Source organism: Phragmites australis, chromosome 4 (genome assembly GCF_958298935.1).
Source record: "Phragmites australis chromosome 4, lpPhrAust1.1, whole genome shotgun sequence".
Classification (NCBI taxonomy): domain Eukaryota; kingdom Viridiplantae; phylum Streptophyta; class Magnoliopsida; order Poales; family Poaceae; genus Phragmites; species Phragmites australis.
This window is the reverse complement of record NC_084924.1, coordinates 45185742-45203963: the sequence shown is the minus strand read 5'-3', so window position 1 is coordinate 45203963 and position 18222 is coordinate 45185742. Positions and strand designations below refer to the sequence as shown.

Genomic DNA, 18222 nt, shown 5'->3' with positions numbered 1-18222 from the left:
TTTGTAACATTCTAATTCGTGTGCTAATCGAGCGTGTTATAAACTAATATCCTATTAATTTAATTTCATAGTTGGTTGTCCACAATCGAGACGTACATCACAATGACGATAAAACCTAAGGTAATATTTTTGTGGCTACACTCAAGTTCGTCCATCATGCAAGTGTATTTAATCACAATTAACACTTTCCAATAGTTAACCCACTTCCCTTTAAAACCGTGCACGCGCCACACGCAACCCTCATTCGTGCACTTCACATCGTATTTCTTCTTGCTTGACTTGACAACATAAAAAGTATCGTCAAAGCGAGGTCGCTCATTGAGTCACAACATCATTTATGACCTGACTGGTAGGATACCTAGCACCTTGGGTTACCTCATTCTGCATATACTCTCAGGCCACTTAATTCCCCTAATTCACCATAAGATTGTTGAAGTTTGGATTGTTCCAATCCACGGGAACCGAAACATCGTCCTCATCATCTGAGCTATCATACTCAGGAGTTTCATCAGCCTGAATATCATCTCGCTCTATCTGTTCAATTAGATAAGGGATTCGTTTCCCCTCGTCTGCCTCACCGGTCGGTTTAGTCAGATAATCCTATGAATATGCACCATCCAAATCGACATTCTTATCATACTCTTCCTCGTCACCCTCCTCCTCCGCGTACGCTCCACCCTGCATCTCCCCAACTGGCTCCTTATTATTCCATTGCATAAGCAACATAGGAGACCAACCTCTGTGCACAACATCATGCAGGTATCTCTTTCACAATACATCTTCTCAGGGTAGGAACACCTCTCAATACACACCTTCTCTATAACGGTTGCCGATAATGCTAATGGTCATCTTTTGAACCTCAATGTCTATTTTGAAACCCTGTATCAACCAGACGTACAAATGTCCGACACTTTTTTGCATTGGTCTGAATATACCCTTGTCCATTGACTTAAATACAAACAGTATTAACCCTTCCGGACCATATAAGATTTCACTATCCCTGTAAAAAATCATAAACCACCGTATATTCGTCATACCTGATAACCATCGACAAAAACTATGACATTACTGCGACATAACAGAAAGAATCATGTTAAACTACATCTACAATGCAAAGTTCATTACAAGCGTAGCCTAACATGTAATCTATACTACAACAACATATTCTAGATTCGCTACATCAAACGCATCTAAATCCTACATCTATCATATCAATTATGACTACAGTATGTCTAAATCCTACATCTAATACATAAAATATATCTAAATACTACTTTTAATTGCTAAAATATACGTATAAACATGATCTAATTGTTAAACTACATCTAACCCTAATTCTAAACCTAGATCTATATTTTATCATACTTCTAGTGGTTATATTATCATTTATGTAAAATAAAATCTAACATCTAACATCTAATCTATGTCAAAATCTAGTACTGTTGCTATCATACCAAATTTGTTAAAAAAATGAAAAAAATTACCTTTTTTATTTCAGTAGGGCTTCGTCACACAAATCTTCCTCCCGTCTCCTCTCTCTCCTCTCTCTTGACTAAATGTGTCAAATGAGGTGCTAATATCGATAGGGCCAACGCGGTCAACCTAAATACTCAAAAGGTCTCACCCGCTCAGCGTACAATATCTTTTGGGTAGGCACGCGTGACGTCGTAGCTACGAAAGTTTTGCCCGTTCACCAAGCGAGATCTTCCTCTTCTCGATTATTAAATACGCTATCAGTCGGGACCCATAAGGTGTCGTGCGTTCAAGATCTCGCTCGTTGAACGGACGACGGTAGGTAGATTTCATTATTTTTTAAACGGATATGTACTTTGAAAATTTGGCATTTTCGGGCCGGACCGGGTACCTTCAGGCCCGCCCAGCATTTAAACAGGCCTAAGTTGGTTGGGCTGGACAAGTGTCGGGCCTGACTGATTAAAAAAGTATCGGGCCTGGCCTTTTCAGGCGCACACCAGCGTATGAACAGGCCAACCACGCGGAAACTGAAAACTGGAACGACAAGCCAACAAGCAGATCATTTTTCCCGAGTACGCGAGGCAAGGGAAGGGATTCCAGGAACAAAAACGACGAACCCTCTCCAGCTCTCCTCTCCTCCACAAACTGCTCGCTCGCCCTCGAGGCCTCGCTAGGGCCTCGGGAACCGGAACCCAAGTTGCGGAGAGATACTCCACAGAGCAATCCATCCATCGATCAAATCAATCAACGCGAGCAGGAGCAGTGGCGAACCCATCCGCAAAAACAGTCGCCCGCCCCCGCACCTTTTGGGCTCTCCTTGTCACGGTGCGGATTCAACGCAAAAACGTAAGCGAAAACAGATGCATCCGCTACGCTATAGCTGTAGAGTAGTAGTAGCTGCCTGCGCCCTACTTTGGAATCCGCGGGCCACGGGGCGCAGGGAGCCAGGGAGGAGGGAGGCCGGAGGGAGGCGACGTGAGGTGACACCGGCAAGTCGCATGCATTGCAACAGGACAAACGAGGCGCGGCGTGCTACGTAGAGAGAGAACGAGATGGGTGGCACGGCACATCTCCCGAGGGACGGTGCCTCCTCTACCCTCGCATTGTCCGGCCTCGAAGCCTACCTTATCTACGTCGCACAGTCTGTACCGTAGCTGTACGCAGAGATGACGCTGGAAGCTACGGTAGCAGTATGGATACCCGTAAGTATGGATGAAAATGATTCGAAAACATGGAAAAAGGTTTAGACCACTTTAAATTTCGCATTTTCGTTCTGAAAATAAATACAACATTTACAATATGAGAAAAAACAGTGTTATCATAAAAAATACGCTAGTACCGATAGAAATCGATAATTCAAATATATATATATATATATATATAGGAAAACTAGTATGTACTCCTGGGTGTATGTACTCCCACCTCTCATATACCACTTTTACACGTGTGTTATATTTCTTTATCACTTTAAATATACTTCATTAGTAATTATAAGATACTACAATACAAATCTCACGAATTTTTTAATGAAATTCTATGATTTTTATCTTAATTTGCGTATATACTTCTTTTATGTATAAAAAAGAGTATATAGCAAAAATGAAAGGCTAACATTGAATTTTTTTTCATACAACTCATATTGGAGTATCTTAGAATTAGTATTAGAGTATACTAAAAATGATAAAAGAGTATAAAGTGTTTGTTTAGATGGTATATTGCATATGGGAGTACATACTTCTAAAAGTATAGAATAGGTGTCATATATATATATATATATATATATATATATACACACACACACACACAAAACACAATGTAACTTTGAACTATCAAATACGCACGCTATCAAATACTATGTGTGTATATATATTCTTTCAAAATAAATAACTAGTGGTTAAATACCTAAAACACTTCAAATTAATTTCTACAATAAAACTCTTTCCTAAATTTATATTTCTACAATAAAACCCTTTTAGAGCAGCAAGCAAGCCCAGCCATCTCGGCTTCCCATCTCCTTCACGGCGACAAGCAATACTCACTATTGAAACACCTTTCACCCTCAAATCTGTCCCAAGTCGGTCAACACCGCCCTGCCTCAATTGACCCCTCCACACTCGCACATGCATGCCTGCCACGTCACCAACAAGAGAAGCATGTCGGGACAGCACACGAGCCGGGAGGTCTGTTGGGCGACCAGAGAAGCCTGCACTATTGGGCTACGGGCTAAAGAAATTCGACAAGTTCTGTTGGAAATTATGGACGAGGATTTTTTTCATAATTTCTGAAAACTTCTACGTATGATTTCTAAGAAAAATTTCAAGTTTCCAACTCATAACTTATTCTCACCAGATATGTGCCCTAGTAAAATGGCGTTTGTTCACGATAAAACTGGATTTGCTTCAAAAAGGCAGAGCACCGGCCGAGTTGCACGGTGCTGAGCCTGCTGTCCACGCGACGGCGGCGTCTCGGACGCCAAGAACAGATTACGCCCCGCTCGTTTCGTTTGGTTTTTCCTGGCTTGCTGCGCGCGCTCTCGGGAACGGCGAAAGCAAAGAGGATACAGGCGCGCGTCATTGTGCGTGAGGTTGTGTGCGCACAGTGGAAAAGAGCAAACTCTATACGGCGGCCCCCGGCCCTGTCACAGCAGCAGTTGCATCTTCCCCCTATCCTACATCTATCTTCCCCCCCCCCCCTCCCCCCTCCCCTCAAAATCTGATCAGATATGAATAATATTGGATAATATCTCATATTTAATTTAAACCTTTTTAGTGGTCGGATAGACGGATAAATAGAAAATTTTCATTTTATTTGCGTTCCTATATATCACGTTAAACAATTTAGGTGTAATACAAGCGAGTACAACTAGAGAGTGGTTGATAAGATATGAAAATAAGAGTATTAGTATTAGCTATCTATAAATGTATAATAACCTATCTATATATTATTATATTTTAAGAGAAATCATAATAGATTTTCTCGTAACATCTAATATTCAAATAATTTAGATCATATACAAACAAATAGCATCAAATAGTATCAAACATGTCGATCATCCTATATTTATTTCAAACCCTTTCCAACGGTTGGACGATCGGAAAATATCCGTCGGTTTGCACCGAGGCTGGGCAGTCTGAGCAAGCTGCTGCTGCGCCTCGATCAGCCGGCCGCAAAGCAAATTGCGATCATGAAAAAAAAAAACAGGAAGGAAGGGAAAGAATTCTTTTTCTCGTGCATTAGCAGCTGCACGGAGGACAATTTGATTGCTACCCTTCCTTGGCAAGTGATCGCCAGTGTGATTCGATTCTCAGTTTTAAAGCCAAAAAGGAGGCATCCCTGCGGTCATAGATGATGCGTGCACAAGGTCCATATTGGCTACCACTAAGAAAAGTCCAGATTAACCTCGCCTGGCCCAATTAGAGGTGTCAAGTACGGTGGAATCCAAACCCCAAATGAGGTATTGCTGTGGTACGAGGGCCCGTCCAATCGAATCTTCTCCGTAGATTTTGCTCAGGGGTGCCTCGAGATACCCAACACCATTGCTCTTGCTACTTTCGGCAGCCTTAAGCTGCCAGTTTTATGCATCCCAATTCCCAACTCGCAAAGACAAAAGACAAAGAGATGTTCCCCGCCTATCCATTCGTACTGGGGTTTTTACACGGGAGCACTTGCATGGAGGAGCGTACTTTCTGGCTCGATTTGAGTGCGTCATCTTTCGTCGCATGGTTTGAAAACAATGTCAACTCACAATTATTCTTAAAAATAATATTTCTTTGACGAGACATTTCAAATCATTTCCTTTGGGGATGATGAGATGAACGTAAAACGGCGAAGCTGATCTGCAGCACTTCGGTTACCTATGACTATGAAACAAGGGCGCAGCGCTAACCCATTCGTACACACATCGAGCGGTTGTTCTTGATCTCTGGATCACCGAATCACCTGAGAAGATTTCCACGCATTTCTTTGCGTGCATGGGCACCGAGTTTGGCACGCCAGAGAGAGAGACACCTCATCAGATTAAAAGGCGTGCAGCGGGATTCCTCCAAGACAAGGAAGAGCATTAGGCGAGACGAAGTGACTCCCCCAGTGAGACAGAACCAGACACAAAAGCCCAAGCCCAGAGAAAGAGGCGGGGGAGGGGGGGGGGGGAGAGCGTCACACATTCACACAAGACCAGGCAGTAGGCTAGCGTGGGTGACAGTGCTGTGCCTGGGAGGCCCCAGTTAGCTGCCGCACTGCAAGACGTATCTATGGTGGCACGGCCCCAAGACAAAAGGAAACACAGGTCCACGCTCGCTCGCGTATGTACAATGTGCATAGTTTGCACACCGAAACTTTTGTTTTGCATGGCGTCTCTCTCTCTCTATCTCATCACCTACGCTGCTCTTTGCGAGTTGCATTCATATCATTCCACCTACACGCTCCCATAGGCCATAGCCATATATAGCTTGCTCGTATAAACGTAAAAAAGAGAGGCTCTTTTTGGTCTCTGAAGCAGCACCACTCTAGCTCGCTTGCTTGCAAGTTACAGGCTCTCTGGAAAAGATCAGGAATTTCGATTCTTGATCGCCCTTCTTTCTTCTGATCTCCCTCTGGGTGGGGGGAGATGGACATGAACAACGGCTGGCTTGGCTTCTCCTTGTCTTCTTCAGCTGGAAGAGGCTATGGAGACGGCGGCGGGGCAAGGGGTGGAAGCGGTGATGGAGAGGGCTCTTGCTCGTCTCCTGCCGCAGCTTCGCCTCTTGTGGCTATGCCGCTGCAGTCTGATTGCTCTGTGCAATATAACGCTCCAGGTAACCATTTTCATATATGTGAAGTGGAAGTTGCAGGAAATTTCTATTTTGCCTTTTTCATTTAGGTTTTGGCAGATGAGTTCTCCTTCTAAATATCTTGGTTATCGTTTATGTGGAAGGTTATGTTTCATGAGATCTGTACTACTTTTTCTTAGTGGAGCAGAACACGTGAAGAAAACAATTCATGTTCATGCTCTTTTTCCTCAGATAGTTTGGGGGGCTTGTGTAGCTTTGTTTTCAAACTTTTTGCTAACTATTGACTATAGATCAGAAACGAGAAAATCATGCTTCTATTATATATGTGATCATTTTGACACAACAAAGTGGTATAAAATCTAAATTTTGAAGTTCAGTTGACCTCTCTTAATTTCTTTGCCAACATCCTAAATGAAGCGAAAAGACTCTTTGCGTGCTGTTTGAAAGATCTTCATGTTGCATTGTGAACCTAATAGATTATTTTTTTCTTCAATTAAGGTCATGTAGCTAGTTCAGAAAGTCACTACTTGTTGGTCCATAGCACTCTTTCTTTGTCACTCGCTCAGAAAGGCAGTATCATTCGTGTTTGTCTGTGCTCTGTACCGTTCCTGTTCAGATTGGAGGCACTCAGAAGTGAGAGGCACCAAGCTTGAGGACTTCATGAGCGTCACTTGCACCAACAAGAGCGGCAGCAGCAGCAGCAACATCTACGACAGCAGCAGCAGCCTCTACGACAAGGCCAAGTACCACGAGTTTCACGACGTCCAAGCCTTGAAGGGCTCGTACTTCCACGGCCACGGCCACAACATTGGTCTGGACATCAACGTGAACGCGCCACCCTACAGCGGCGTCCCGGACCACCGCATATTCGCGTCGCACGACCATCATCATCAGTTCCTGCCCCACCACGGCCAGTGCTTCTTGGATTCGCCGAACGCAAGCCCGCCCGGCCCAATTCCAGGGTTGCCGATGTACAATGCCGCCGCCGCTGGCGTCGGCGGCTCTATGTCCATCTCCGGCATCAAGTCCTGGCTCCGGCAGGAGATGTACGTGCCGCCAGTGCCGGAGCGGTCGTCGGCGCTGTCGCTCCCCTTGCCGACCGAGCCGCCGCAGCTGCTGCCGGCGCCAGTGCCGGTCGCGCGCAAGCCCGCGCAGACGTTCGGGCAGAGGACATCGCAGTTCCGGGGCGTGACCAGGTTGGTGCTGCCGTGCATGCTTAAGGTTCGCGTTGGTTTGACGTGCCCTTGATTAGCTTGTGCTCATGTGTTAATCAATCTGCAGGCACAGATGGACAGGGAGGTATGAGGCTCACTTGTGGGACAACACTTGCAGGAAGGAAGGCCAGACTAGGAAAGGAAGGCAAGGTGAGCCATGCATGCAATTGCAAGTCATGCCATTTGTGAGCTCTTCATAGCTGCACTGATAAACTGCATCATCGCAACTTCATGAGAATGTTACTGACAATTCCAAGTTCTTGTTTTTGCGTTGCTTTCCCACCAACGAGCAGTTTACTTAGGTGAGTTATTGCCCAAGCTCTTGCAGCCTTAGAATTTTCATTGGTAGAACTGTGACCAATGCTGTTACTCCACATGCTAACCATGTCGTGCTATCACTGATTGCTAGGTGGGTATGACAAGGAGGAGAAGGCTGCAAGGGCTTACGATTTGGCAGCGCTCAAGTACTGGGGTCCTACAACTCACATAAATTTCCCAGTACGTTAACTGCTTCTCATCGTGACCTTAATTCCATTGAAAATAGTTCTGTCAGATCAAGTAGGGGCCGGCCTGGTTCACTCCTGCATGCGCCCTTAAATTTGCTTTTGATCAATGTTAGTATACATGCATTCTATGTTTTCTTATCCACTGGTCTCTGCAACATGTAGCTAAGCACCTATGAGAAGGAGCTGGAGGAGATGAAGCACATGTCAAGGCAGGAGTTCATTGCACACTTGAGAAGGTACTGCAGTTCTTTCCACCTTCAATTCTCAGTACTGCTCGTATATAATGTCATAATATTGAAATCGTGTAATGCAAATTATGCACTCCTGCTAAAGACCATTATTTGCATGCAAGCATACAGAAGGATTGTAACGAATTTTAGTTTTCGAACCGTTGTAAATGCCATGAATTATCTGTATGGAATCTTTCACGTGCCTGTTTTTCAGGAGCCCTGTACTTGAACATCGCTAGAAACGAAAAAAAAAAATCCTTGCCTGTTCACTATTCTTTCTGAATCCTATCACATATGCATCCACAATTGTATCAAACATCTGGCGCACGCACCAACGCTGCTTACGAGTTTTCGGTGCCAAATTTGTTCTTGCTGCAGGAACAGCAGTGGCTTCTCGAGGGGAGCATCCATGTACAGAGGAGTGACAAGGTACCGTGCTGCATGCTCGCCCATATTTACCCCCACCTGCGACCTTTTCAAACACCCCAAAACTTCTGAACCACTGACCCACCTCTTCTGCGCTCTGGGAATTCTGAATTTCTGATCTCACGAACACGCGCACACACGCATCGACCTGCCTGCCTGTATAACTTGTTTCGTGGTGCTTGCTTTCCCCATGCATGCAGGCATCACCAGCACGGGAGATGGCAGGCCAGGATTGGGAGAGTGGCAGGGAACAAGGACTTGTATCTTGGCACCTTCAGTAAGTTTTTGTCACTTGCGCAGTACATGTTTCCAAGCTCCAAATCTAACATGCATGCAAATGCAGCTGTCACTGATCCAAGGGACTTGTTAGATTTGCTCTTGTTGTTACACCCTTAGGGTACAGGATGCTTTGCAGTACTTCTCTCTTTTCTTCTATACTTCTATATTCCTATAAAATGGCTAAGTTATGGTAGATCTAAACGATAAAAGATCTTTATCGTATATCTTACACGATCAAATGATCTACAATCAAAGTTAGTCTCACATCCTCTCCCATCTTAATATTTTGGAAACTTCCAATCAATTCTTCGGAAACTTCCAATCATACAATTAATATATGCTATCAACATTAAAAAATATTAATATACTATTATTTTCTTTCATCTATATATATATATCCTCAGCCTTTTGTTTTTCAATTATTTTTCCAGTGAAATTATTTTTACTATCATCATAATATTATTGATTTCATGTATGTGAAACATATGCGTGTTACTGGTATTATTAAGTAGTACAAGTAAATTTATTGATGTAAAAAGGTAGAACTAAATTTATCTTGTGAGCATGAACTTCTGAATTTATTTTTGAAATATTTCACGAAATAATCCCGCGTTCATCCTATCTGTCAAAATGCAGGCACGCAGGAGGAGGCGGCAGAGGCGTACGACATCGCGGCGATCAAGTTCCGCGGCCTGAACGCGGTGACCAACTTCGACATCAGCAAGTACGACGTCAAGCGCATCTGCGCGAGCACGCACCCCATCGGCGGCGACGCCGCGTGCAGGCGCTCCCCTACGAGCCCGCCGGACGCGCCGGCGTTCGGCATCCCCAGCGCCGAGCGCTCCGACGCGTCGGGCGGCGACCAGGACGCATCCGATAACTCGGACACCTCCAACAGTCACCGCGGCGCGCACCTGCTGCACGGCCTCCAGTACGCGCACGCCAACGCCATGAAGTTCGAGGCTGGGGAGGGCAGCAGCAGAGGCAGCTGGATGGCGGAGGCGGCGCGGCCGGTCGCCGGCGTTCCGAGCGTGCATCAGCTCCCGGTGTTCGCGCTGTGGAATGACTGAGTAGCATAGCAAGTGCATACGTAGTTAGTGCGATGCATGGTACTGCATGCTTGATGTTGCATGGTTGCCATCTCCTTAGTGAGGTGGTGACAATTTTGCCGGAATGTGTAATGGTCTGACATGCGTGCGTATTAGTTCACTGAAACATTCGAATCAGTCGGGTCTACAACGATGCGGGCGAACTAATCTTGCGTGCTACATTTTGTACTGCTTGCCACTTCCTCAATGGATGTCGACATAAATGTTGTACTTTGGTCTAGAAACCTAGGCATAGTATGCTACTTGGCATTATACAGTAATGAAGTATCCAGAACTAGGATCTGTTCTTGGTTTGTTGCCTGATTATAAATCAGTTGTCATAAACAGAGTTGCATTTTGAACGAACTACAGTGGAGGACTGGCGAGGGTGGAATCGAAACTACGTGTAGTTCGGTAGAAAATCGGTAGAAGAGTACGTAATCGGCACCGGCGTGTGCGAGGGAACGTTGCAACAATTTTAACAACCGTAGAGGCGGAAGCGCGGCTGTGCTCTCCAGAGAAACTGGAAACGATCTAGCGCAACGTTGCAAACCGCCAAAGCGCAGCGTGTGTTTGGGGCGCGTCACCCGTGGTGTCACGTGCCCGAGCGAACACGGGCCGCGCCGTGATGGTGCGCTTCACCAGCGCGAGAATGCAGATCGCGTTATGCGGATGCGTGCCAAGTCCGCCGAGCAGACCCGGCGGCGGGGAGCACGTAGCGTGCTAGACCGTCGGCGCGGAGCGTTCGGTTCGATCCACCGCCGCTCGAGCACGCGGGGGAAGGGCTCACAGGGTAACGCGCGCGCGCAGGGTGCCGATGCGATGTGTAAACTAGAGGATTTGGCACGGCGGCAGCGTATGTAAACTTGAGTATTTGGTGTAATGCGATGTATGTATTATTGAGTTTTGTGGGTATGTTTATATAGAGTACGAGGCTAAGTCTTTTCTATAGATAAGATATGTATCATGAGATTATAAATCTTAAACTATTAAATACATAGATATGTTAATACACTCTAACTCCCCCTCATAGTTGTAGTGAGAGCGAAGCAGATGGTAAGAGTGGAGAGGAAGCCGAAGGTGAGGAACTAACGGACTGACATCACCCTGATCGTAACAGGAGCACCATTATATCGCGAGGATGTTGTGACTGTAGAGGAAGCTGATGAGCAGATGATAGCCTTTTGTGTTGATCTCAAAGTGGTGGTAGCTGTGGTCGAGGTAACCACGCGTGAGGTAGTTATGATCGATATAGCTAATAGGTTGTCGTTGACGAGGTAGCTGCATGTGAAGTCGGGGGCGCTAGGAGGCGCCATAGAGCCAAGGGCACAAGGATGCACTTGGAAAGAAGATGGTGACACAGTTGAGGTAGTCGTGATTTATGAAGGAGGAGGTCAATGTCGAAGATGATGGTGTCGAAGCTGTCGAAGACAAGGCGCAACCTTGGGTTCGCCAAGTCCAGGGATATGTTAGGGATAAACAAATGCACTGGAGGTCCCCAGGTGTTACAGAGACGACAATGCTCAAAAGTAGGTGGAGAAGAACCCAAGCGGCGTGATGAAGACTGGTGCAAACAACTATGGCCGTGTTTTTTTTTTCTTTCTTTTGGAGCCAACGATGGTTGTGAGACAGGACCGCGAAAACCGGATCAGTCGTCGGTGCATGGGAACGGTGGTGAAGATGATGCAGCGGCCGAAGGCATGTATGTCCGAACTAAAAATCCTAAACTAGCAGACGCAAAGAAATGCCAATATACTCCAAGAGCGCTGCTGGTGCGATGGGCGGATCACGAGCCAGGGAATGCACACGTTTGTTGCGGGTCGGATCTGGAAAATTAGGACGAGTCCGCAGTTAGCGTCTCCCGAAAACAAAGACACCAACACAACAAGTTGACGCCTGGTGGGTCTGCTATACGGCTGCCGCAGCGAGACCCCCTGTGATGTGATTGTGAAACCCAACACACGAGTGAAGCCAGTGAACAGAGAAAGCGAGAGGAATCGGGCGGCCCCGCTGCGGATTTAAACGTGTGTGTCCAAAAGTGGCAGCGCGTAGCACCTCGTCCGATCTACAAAAACAAGTTCGCAGGCAGGCGCCGCTGTCCTCCTTGTGCAGCGGTGCAGTGCATGCCTGCCGTAGACGTGTCGCGTCTTTGCTCGTGAGAGATGCCAAAAAGAAAAGAGATGGATTTTTTTCGTCTAAGAATTGACCCGGGAGTGGAGGCCCAGTCGAGGGGATGGAGCGGATGGAAAGTCCGGCGCCTTGCTGCAGCGTTGCCTTTCTTTCAATCGTGTCCGTTGCAGACAAATATATCCAGGACAAGATTCTCTCCTGGCCCTCTGATTCGATCGGACACAGTACAGTTGTACACACGCTCTCTCTCTCTCTCTCTGACCCTTTTCCTACCAAAATCCTTTGGTTCAAACGATTTTTGTAGGAAAAGCTTAGGGTCCTGATTCTTATAGAATTGATACTGTAGAAATGTTTAGTTCGTAGGAATAGGATGTAGAAAAAGAGAAGGGAGTTTTGTTTTGATGTCGATTTTGGAGGAAATACACGGGAATGGAAACATCCACTCCAAACGCATTTTTTCGCTCACTCACGTAGGGCCAGGTATTGCTCATCATTAGCCCACCAAAAGAACAGGATTAAGACAAAACAAGAAACAAGAAAATCACAAGAAATCAGCAGCCATACAAAATGAACAAGAGAAGGATGCACATCGGAACCGTTCATGCTCGCCGCACTGCTCAAGCTCATCGCCGCAGCCTGTGGCTCGCCGCATGAGCTCGCTGTGCCGCTTGAGCCTGGGCGCAGCCCGCCAGAAGAACAAGAACTAGAGGAGAGCATGAGCTCCTTGCCGGTCTCCCGCCCACACAGCGCGAGCGCGAGCTCCTCGCCGGCTGGCCGCTCGCCGCGCAGCGCGAGCTCGATCTTGACCTCCTCTTCGGTCGGCCCGTTCGCCACGCAACTCTCCTCACTCCAGTCGTCTTTCGCCGCTTGTGAATGGCGAGATGATCGGAAAACGAGTGGATATGAATGAAGGTCCCTGTAGCTTGGTTGTTTCCTATCATCATTCTCAATACTATACAAGTAATTGGCTTGCAAAATAATGGTTAACCACGAAAATTTACCATTCACTCCTTATTTCTCTTCTAACAGTTCCTACGTTTTTTCTACGGCTCATCCAAACAAGAATTACTACATAATTCCTCTATTTTCTAATCCTCTATTTTGCACATATATTTCTATCATATATATATGTTTTCCTATTCCTACGATTTTCTAATCCTGTGTTACAAAAGAGCCATAAATATCTATATGACTATCTTCATGGTAGTGGTCATCCTTTCTATGGAAATTATCGCCAAAGAACTATACAAAACGATTTTTGTCAGGATTCTGAGATCCAGCTCATACGTGCCGCCTCATGTCATGTACTCATACATGAGCGGCAATGAATTCCTCCACCGCTCAACCTTAGGAATAGGCGAACAAGATGCCATCGTGGCCTTATTGGCTCGGGCCAGGCTGGAAGGCAACCAAGAAACCAAATGCACCATAGCTACCTTGTGCAAGATCGTTCTTAGGCCGGTGAAGGTAAAAAGTAAAATTATCTGGGAGGTAGATGAGCAATTGAGTGACTTGACGGTGCTACCGCTGCTTGAGGTGTCTGCGGAGACAGTCGCGTTCTGGTTCCTACGGTCGGTCGTCTATGTCGACCTTGGTGTGAGGATCAGGCGCATGGGACAGTGGAAGGAAGTGGCGACGCCTGCGTGGGTTTTGATCGATGGGGCGGCAGACTTGTGTTCATCTCTTGGCGAAGTGCTCCTACTCCAGCAATCAGATATAACTGATACATCGGCTCATACCTCGGGGTCTCGTATCGTCCCCCCTTAGGATGACTCGGGGCGATTCACCCCACCACCTAGCACCCTCTCACCATCGCCGTCATCGGCAACCTACTCCGGCGGCGGCAGTCCCCTCCCCCTCTCTTTCCCTCCTTTCTCCTCTCCCCTCCTCCTTTCTACTCCTTTGCTGGCTGGTTTTTCTCCGTCGAGTGGTGCTAGCCAGGCCCAGGGTGCCCTCGTTGGATCTGCTCCGGTCTGGATTAATCGGGTCTCCAACCGGCCGAATCTACTTCCTGGCAGTTAGCTCACCGCAGATCCGTGCCTCAAAGCCCTACTGTGCTCGCCCCACCCTTTGTTTGCGCTGCCCACCTAGGGTGGTGGGGGATGGAGACAGATGTGGCTCTAGGACCTCGGCTCAAGGCGGCTATGTCGCCGGCCTTGTGGCAGCTCGACCCCTTCTCTTAGAACCGGATCCCACTGCTTGCCATGGTCCTGGGTCCCGTCCCTCTTGGCTGCGTCGAAGTTGATCTGATGGCCCCTGCTGCTGTCCCTCCCACTCGACAATTGCGGAATCGGTCCCTTCTTCACTAGGTCGGTTGTGCGCTTAGCGTTAGAGGGGTGGGCTTAGCTGACACCTACCTGGTTGGAGTCGTTAGTGCTTTGCGCCTGCTGTGAGGAACCGTCCAAATAGTATTTGAATTAATCATTAAGTCAATCATTTACTTAATCACGACTTCAACGATTAACCCGAATACCGCTCTAGTAGTCCCGGCACGTGTTTTGTGCCCAAAATCGGAATACATACCTTCCAACATAATACATCACAATATAGCGTAATAAAGAGCAGGTAATTAATATTATATTACAAGTTCTTTAAACATGCAATGGTTTCCAACAATTTACAGTAAAAGGGAAACAACAACTACGTAGCGGAAGAAACCTATACAACAAAAGAGAGAGCGGTGCCACATGCCCTTAGGTACCGTCCCAAAAGCACGACCTCCTAGAGTAGGATAAACTACTCTTACCCGTCACCCTGAACGGCAGGCACGAAGTAGCCAAAGACAGCCTCTTCCTCGACATCAGCAATGCCTATATCAACTTAAGTGCAACACCCTAAGTATGAAGGTATTCACAAGACTTACACAATATGTGTATATAATATTCCGACTCCAAGGATTATGCATTGAGCTGTTAGCAAGGACAAACTATAAGTTTAAAAAAATATATGCGGTAGGCAACGTAGACATATATGTGTGAGCACCTATACTTAACCAAATATGCTATTCTACCTTGTAATAACCAACTGAACATAAATGAAACTGTAACATAAATGTAACATACGTACTTGAATATATAAGTAAACTGAACCAACTCATCAACAACTATAATAACCGAACCATCAACCACATATTCGAACCATCACCCACAAACGAGAACTCTACGGCCGAGTGCAAATGAAACAATAGCATGCTCATGACCGAAAGCACGGTAATTTGAACTGTTTATACACCCTATAGGGGATACTCCTGGACCCACACGACATGAGGACCATACGGCTTGTGCCACCCGCTAAAGTGCATACAAGAGGGTACTCGTGACAACCTTCCCAACCAGCTCTAACCGTGTGGATCTTGCATCGCTCAGCGTGACGGTACTAGAATTACTCTCGGAATAAACTAGTACCACTTATAAGCCCGTCACTCACACTGTTGATGTTCAGGCCCACAAAAGCCACAATTGCGAAGGTATTCGGCTCGCCTTAACATTAGATCGGCATGTGGTGAGTAAGGTAAGTGCTAAAGCCAACAACCCGACAATTGGCCTTAAACGATACAAACGGTCTACGGTGCCTGGGTTTCTCTCCTGAACTGCCCCCAGGACTTTCCTTCGAGGCAGACGTCACCCCTAAAACCGCTCACATCTCGTCTCATACTCACCACTCATCCAACCGACATCCACATAACCATATACGTGAACAAGTAGTAAGCTCTAAGCTCGCGAACAATGGTCGAACTATTGCTTGTCTTCTACCGATGACCTAAGCATTGCTAAGTATTTCGATCCACTCTTAGATATTTACCACATTACTAAGGCTACAATGATATAGATAAACAATTTAAGGTAGGGATTATGCAATCAACGTAGGTCCTACCTATAAAAACCCGACATCATCTCCCCATACATGCAAATCTATACATAAGCATAGTTTATTAATATTTAGATTTCATTCAATTCGACAAAAGTGCACTATAATAGATGCATGCCTAGATGCACTGGCTCAAATAGGTGGGGCACGTCGGGATCGCCCTCGGCCTCCGGGATCGACGGATCGGCGTGCTCTATGAAACATATCGCGTCTAACATAATGTGCAATGATAAGTATAAATGAAATGCAACAATGTATGTCACAAGACACATATAATGAAATACCCCAAAATATGCCACATAATGCAGGGGAAACAATTTTCCTAGATAGAACAAGTCATAAGGAGACTAGTAAAATTGGTTTAACTCATTTTGGACTTGTAAAGAATTAGTGGCGAATTAAAGAAGCCTTAACCTAATTATTTTATCTTAGAAATTTAATTAACTATTTCATGGCTAGGGATATTTTTAATGGGTATAGGAGGTTATTATGAAAAAAAAAATTAGTTTCATAATTTTTGAAGCTACGGGAAATTTACTATAAATTTTACAAGTTATCAGCATAAAAGAAAAAAAAAAGCTGATGAACAGTCAACCCGGATACTCTGGGTACCGGAGTCTCCGGATGACCCTCCGAGAGGGGTCCTCTATTATTTTCGGCTAGGAGTCGCCCGAACCCTCCGGGTTAGCTCGGATTCTCAGGGTGGCTCCAGAACAACCCGTTTGAGAGGAGGAAAACTTGACCAAAATAATTTGCGAACTTCTTCCTACCAAAAGGAAACTTCTTAGAGCTAATTCAAGGGTCCTAGAACTCACTATCCAACCTAGAAAATCAATTCCTAACTTAAATTCATCCAAATCCTCAAATTAGATCTAAAGTATAAAAAATACCCAAACTTCACCATCTAACTCTAAATTTGGATTTTTGAGTAACTAAATACGTATCCAAGCCAGGGGAAGCCTAGAGGACTTACCCAAGGTGCTTTGCCGAGGTTGGGGACCGCCGGGAGACGGAGGAAACGGTGGGAAATCGAAGAACTCCGGTGTTCCTTGAGCTTCAACCAAAAATACCAAAAGACAACAAAATCGGCTTGAATCCTTCAGGAAAGTGAAAATGAATTAGAGGAATTGATAGCTTATGAGCTCGTGATCGTAATGATACCACATGCTTACCTCCACTCCTTCTTTTGAGCTCAGATTTGAGGGAGGAAGATAGAGAGAAAGAGTTTGAAAGAGAGGGTGTGCTCCTCTTGCCTTGGCTGGTTGGAGCTCAAGAGAGGGAGCTCGGGAGCAGGTGGGAGAGATATATATATATATATATATATATATATATATATATATATATATATATATATATATATATAGAGAGAGAGAGAGAGAGAGAGAGAGAGAGAGAGAGAGGGCTGCTGCCCATAGAGAGGTGGGGACATGTGGGGCCCACGTTTTAGAGAAAAGGGTATGTTTTGACTGCGAATTTCATTCTTTTCCTTCTCAAATTTTTTTTCTCTCATCCAATTGACTTTTAACAAAGTGCATTAGTATTCTGAATTACAATTACGTAAAATTAAACATAATGCTTAAAAAACATGATTATACTTGATTGCGTGATTAAGGATTTGGGACGTGACACCTTCTTAGCTTCTCCTCCCCCTACCGACACCCCTCGGTCTGGGTTGGCACCGGTTCTTCCCTCTTACGCTGGGCCAACTGCAATGACCTAGGGGATTCTTCGGGGTGGGGGAGCGGGTGAGTTGTTGCGGGGATGAGGCCTTGGAGTCCGCTTCAGGCCAGGTGTGGCCTCGACGAGGGTCGCATGGCCTGTGCCACCTTTTGTGCAGGTTTTCAGGGCGAGAAGCCGCAAGCGAAAACTCTACCGGCTTGCTGATGCCAATGTCGTTGATGCCCTTGAGCTCCATACCCTCCCTAGAGGCGATATTATCGCGTCTCCTCTATCCTAGATGCGTCTCTGGGTGAAAACCCTGTCTGGTGTGTCCGGAAGGGCGACGACGGCATTGATGTCATTAACTTCCTAAAGGTGTCACTGGGAGAAGCCCCTGCTCTCTTTGTTTTGAACCGCTGGCTTCTTTTTTACGTTTACCCTTATGTCCTAGATTCTCGGTGTCTCTTTATTTTGGATTGGTACTTCACGACAATGATTTGATCCAATACACCCCTCTGAAGCGACGCGCTGCCGACTTGATATCATATTATCATTTCAGAGTTGTCTACTGGTTTTATCTC

At 45.9% G+C, this 18222-nt stretch overlaps 1 protein-coding gene across 1 annotated transcript; it reads left to right on the top strand.

Moving 5' to 3' along the window:
- Positions 1-5926: 5926 nt before the first annotated feature.
- Positions 5927-10157, top strand: LOC133914470 (AP2-like ethylene-responsive transcription factor AIL5). The gene is made up of 9 exons (XM_062357571.1): positions 5927-6266; positions 6859-7438; positions 7524-7606; positions 7750-7758; positions 7866-7954; positions 8125-8198; positions 8571-8621; positions 8819-8895; positions 9534-10157. The coding sequence occupies exons 1-9, from the start codon at positions 6080-6082 to the stop codon at positions 9965-9967; spliced, it is 1584 nt and encodes a 527-aa protein (XP_062213555.1). The 5' UTR covers positions 5927-6079; the 3' UTR covers positions 9968-10157.
- Positions 10158-18222: the final 8065 nt, after the last annotated feature.